This window comes from Vitis riparia, chromosome 18 (assembly GCF_004353265.1).
Source record: "Vitis riparia cultivar Riparia Gloire de Montpellier isolate 1030 chromosome 18, EGFV_Vit.rip_1.0, whole genome shotgun sequence".
Classification (NCBI taxonomy): Eukaryota; Viridiplantae; Streptophyta; class Magnoliopsida; order Vitales; family Vitaceae; genus Vitis; species Vitis riparia.
In genome coordinates this window covers 4,091,604-4,095,509 of record NC_048448.1, presented here as the reverse complement: position 1 = coordinate 4,095,509, position 3,906 = coordinate 4,091,604, and the positions used below count along the sequence as shown (strand labels likewise).

Sequence of the window (3,906 nt, the reverse complement as noted above, 5' to 3'; positions counted from 1 at the left end):
GCCATATAAGGACAAGAGTGGTTGAACTCATCTTTTAAGGGTCAGGTTGGTCAAGTAGTAAATCCTTGAAATCGTCTCTTCTCATGGTCTCTATTTTAGGATGGGATGAATTTTAGCACCCTCATCAACCTTACTCTCTTTGGTATCTTCATAGCTTTTCATTTGTATCCTTTGTTCTTCAATAAAGATATACATTTTTGGTAATATTTAAATGTGGTACAATAGTCTTTGGAATATGATTAGACTAAGATTAAGTATCATTCACTTTTATTTGATTAATTTTTGGTTCTTTTTTTTCCCTAATTTTAAATTTTTAAATTTTTTTAATCATATTAAAAATAAATAAATAAATAAATAAATATATATATATATAGGACGAAATAAGACAGGATCCATCCTGATTTTGAAATGGATTTAAAAAGGAAATTCTCAAATATATCCCTAATCTATCTAATTTTATTTCAAACCAATTCTATGAAGTATAGAATGGATGTATGAAAACATCATGTACTACCATTAATCATGACATAGAGTAAATTCAATTTAAAGGTCGTAAGTATACATGGGAGAGGATGGGAGATGTTGAGAAACCGCAAGTCACAAGAGGATAGGGCATAATTAAAAGGAAAAGATTCGTGTACAGACCAAGGCCCAAAACTTAACAATTATCCAAAATATTTTGGGAATCCTAGTACATGATTTGAGGATTCAATCTTCAATAGTATGTGACCCATATAAGTTTTTGGCAGCTTAAGCTCCTTCGCTGCTGCAAGCTTCATCAGGAGGGATCTGCACCTCTGCCATACTCTGGCCCCCCCACTTCATGCTGCCACCATAATTAACATTATTACTAATTAAAAAGACTACAACCCCACACAACTCTACTACCCCCACGAAGTGAATCGACCGTGTTTGTAAGTTGTAACATCAGACAAGGTAAGGTGTAATTGCTTAAAGAAAATATAGCATTCTCGGTTGACTCGTTTGTATTACTCGATTTTGGAAGAAACAAGAAGGAAACCTGAATTGGAGGGAACAAAAAGGAAGAGGCTGGGGGCCACATTGGAAGGTTTCCTGGGGTCGGATTGTTGACACAGCGCTCTCGCATCCTGGAACTGCTTCCTTGCAATAATGGATAGTGCGTCGTGCACAAAAGATCCCTGGAAATGGAAATCCTAAAATTAGGCATAAATTTGATTATGAAGCTAGAAAGGCTGACCAAGTTGCTTCAACAGAAACCACTGCTTCCAGTGTAGATTTTTGGTATTGGAAAAACTGACTCAATGTGTCTGGCAAGTGATCTTTATCTGTGTGTGTGCGCGACCCTGATGACAACATACCCGTGTGGCATAGATGGAGCAGGCAACCCATTTATAACTTGATTCTCAAAAGAGGCGAGCATCCCCTGTCATGAAATTAGAATACTTGAATCAAATAATACTAATTCTATAACCAAGAAATCATACTTTATGTAGGGAAAAAAAAAAAGATGTAGTTTAGGTACCTGTGAAGAAGATGAATCATAAGGAAATAGATGGTTGCCTGACAAATATTCCTGCAACCAAAAAGATACACATTAAAGATTTCAAATGTATGCCGCTGCACAGAAGTGACCTCCTCAAACAGCATAAGAAAAAATCTAGATGGTTCATGAATTATTAAGTTTTTTCCTCACAACTTAATAATTATTAGACCAAATGTTTTGGAGTGATCAACTGTAACTCACAGGTCTGAGTTTTTTTAGCACAAAAGCTAAATATTAGATCAAATTAAACTCTTTTCTTTCCAGCACTAGCTTTTAATCGAACCAAGATAAATGATAATCTCTTTTGGGACAATAAAATCAAGGGCACAAGGCATAGTAAGAGCCTAACCGCTTAGAGGACGACTGCCCAGCAGGCCAAGAACCACACAAGCAGAAATTTAATTACAGTCCCGGATCCATCCACTTACCTTTCTCTGTAAAACATGCTCCAAGGTGTGGACCAGACGTTCCTCCATTGATTCAATCTCCCCCATCGACTTGAAATCGAGAGACTGAGGTTCAAATTCCCTGGAATTTAAGTATTTCAGGAGCCAAGAACCAAGAAACTAATCACGTAGTCATCATAAATCTAAGCATTCATAAAAGAAAATGAAGAGGAGCAAAGCTTGAATCTTATTTAGCAAATCCCATGGTGGCCTCCTTCACGACCATCCATTCTCAATAATTAAGTACAGGGTCGGCTCAGCAGTAAGAAAAGAAAATCAATGGCCGGTAAAGATGAATGATGGATTTTTTTCTCTCTATCTTTTCAGGACCTCAACTGTTCCTCAGCAGTCTGAAGTTGCTGCTGCAACCTATCGACTTCCCGCTGGAGTTCCTAAATGAAAGATTAACCAAACTTAAAACCTTGAAAACTGATCATTAAGTAGTAATCACTAGGATTAAAGATGGTCCATTTCTAATTACCTTGATCTGAGAGTTCACATCCCCACCTCTGCATATTTCAGAGAGAAAAACAAACAAACGAATTGCACCGTCAGACATTTATTAAAGAGAAAAGATAGAGAAGGGAACTTGAAAAAATAACACTTGGTGTGTGGGGGATAGAGGCTAGAGTGAGGCAGACACACATGGAGAATTGAAGTTCCTTGTCATCTTTAGTCATGAGTTGGTTGAGGGACCTAATCCAATACTGCATGAATGCATGCAACACTAGTATTTCTCCCAAATTGTGGAGAAAAATGAAAAAAAAAAAAATTCCACTTACCTCTGTGTTCTGAATGACCCTGCAAAAATACTTACATAAATAAATAAATAAATACTGATGAATATGGTTGAGGCAAATCAAGTGAAAATTAAGAACTCTAAACTCTTTCAAATGGAAACTGGACAAGTAATTCAAGAGCATACTCTTCTCTTTCTTCGTCTGTGAGATTCATGTAACGAGTCAAAACTTCCTCGATCCTGCAAAATAAATTGAAACTTAGGCATGTTTATATGCATGTCTACATGTATTATGAAGGGTACTGTGAAATTGAATTAGTATTTAGTATTGAGAGGAATTAATAGTGGCACCTTTTTTTGCCCGAAAATTGAGTGAGACGGCCTGAGGGAGAGAACATGATCAGTGCAATATCAATACCACAGAGTACAGAAAGCTCGTACGCCTTCTTAATGAGTCCCTTCTTCCGCCTTGAAAATGAAACCTGCCGAGTTGCTTTATCTTCTATTCTCCTCATCTCTTGCTTACCACGACCCATAGTGAGAGACAAGTTGAATTTGGTAGAGAAAATTTTGAACTAGAAAGTACTTGCTTTTGGAATCACTATACCTTCTACCCAGTGGAGTTTAAATAAACAACATGGGGACCACATCCAAGGTAGTTTGTGTCGATTCGAGCCGTGATTTAAATCAGGGTACTCAACCTAAACTCAATATAATCTCACTTTTCAAAGCTTGGGTTTTTTTTGGAGTTGGTTGGATTTTACTCGGCTTGGTTAAGTTGATGGGTTACATAATTAAAATTCATAATTTAATATTTTTTTAAAAAAATAAATATTATTATATAAGATAATATATAAATGATTGTTCGAATTTACGAAAGGTCAGGTTGGGTCGAGCCTATCCACTCGAATTACACCCATACATGTGTGAAGGACGTGGTCATAAATATATGCAAGAATACATTCGACGGGAGGGTTGAAGGTTTTGTAGAAGGAAGTGCGCATGCAATGTAAATTAGCAATGTTATCCCTTTAGCTCTTTCGTAGAAAAAAAACAAAAAATTTTAATAAGATCTAGCTAGTTCTTTCTCAGTTTTGTCACATTCTGTTAGTGAAGCACCAATAGGTTCCTTCTTACTGTCATGGTTTCACGTGGGAACCGAACTAGGTTTGTATTTTCTTTAAAAAAAATCTGGA

The 3,906-nt window shown here is 36.5% G+C and overlaps 1 protein-coding gene across 1 annotated transcript; it reads right to left on the bottom strand.

The window, feature by feature from the left end:
• Window positions 1-778: 778 nt before the first annotated feature.
• On the bottom strand, window positions 779-3,246 carry LOC117907161 (agamous-like MADS-box protein AGL104). The gene is made up of 9 exons (XM_034820593.1): window positions 3,062-3,246; window positions 2,897-2,950; window positions 2,453-2,480; window positions 2,302-2,363; window positions 1,954-2,053; window positions 1,505-1,555; window positions 1,341-1,405; window positions 1,022-1,160; window positions 779-826 (listed from the first exon to the last, which is right to left on the bottom strand). The coding sequence occupies exons 1-9, from the start codon at window positions 3,244-3,246 to the stop codon at window positions 779-781; spliced, it is 732 nt and encodes a 243-aa protein (XP_034676484.1).
• Window positions 3,247-3,906: the final 660 nt, after the last annotated feature.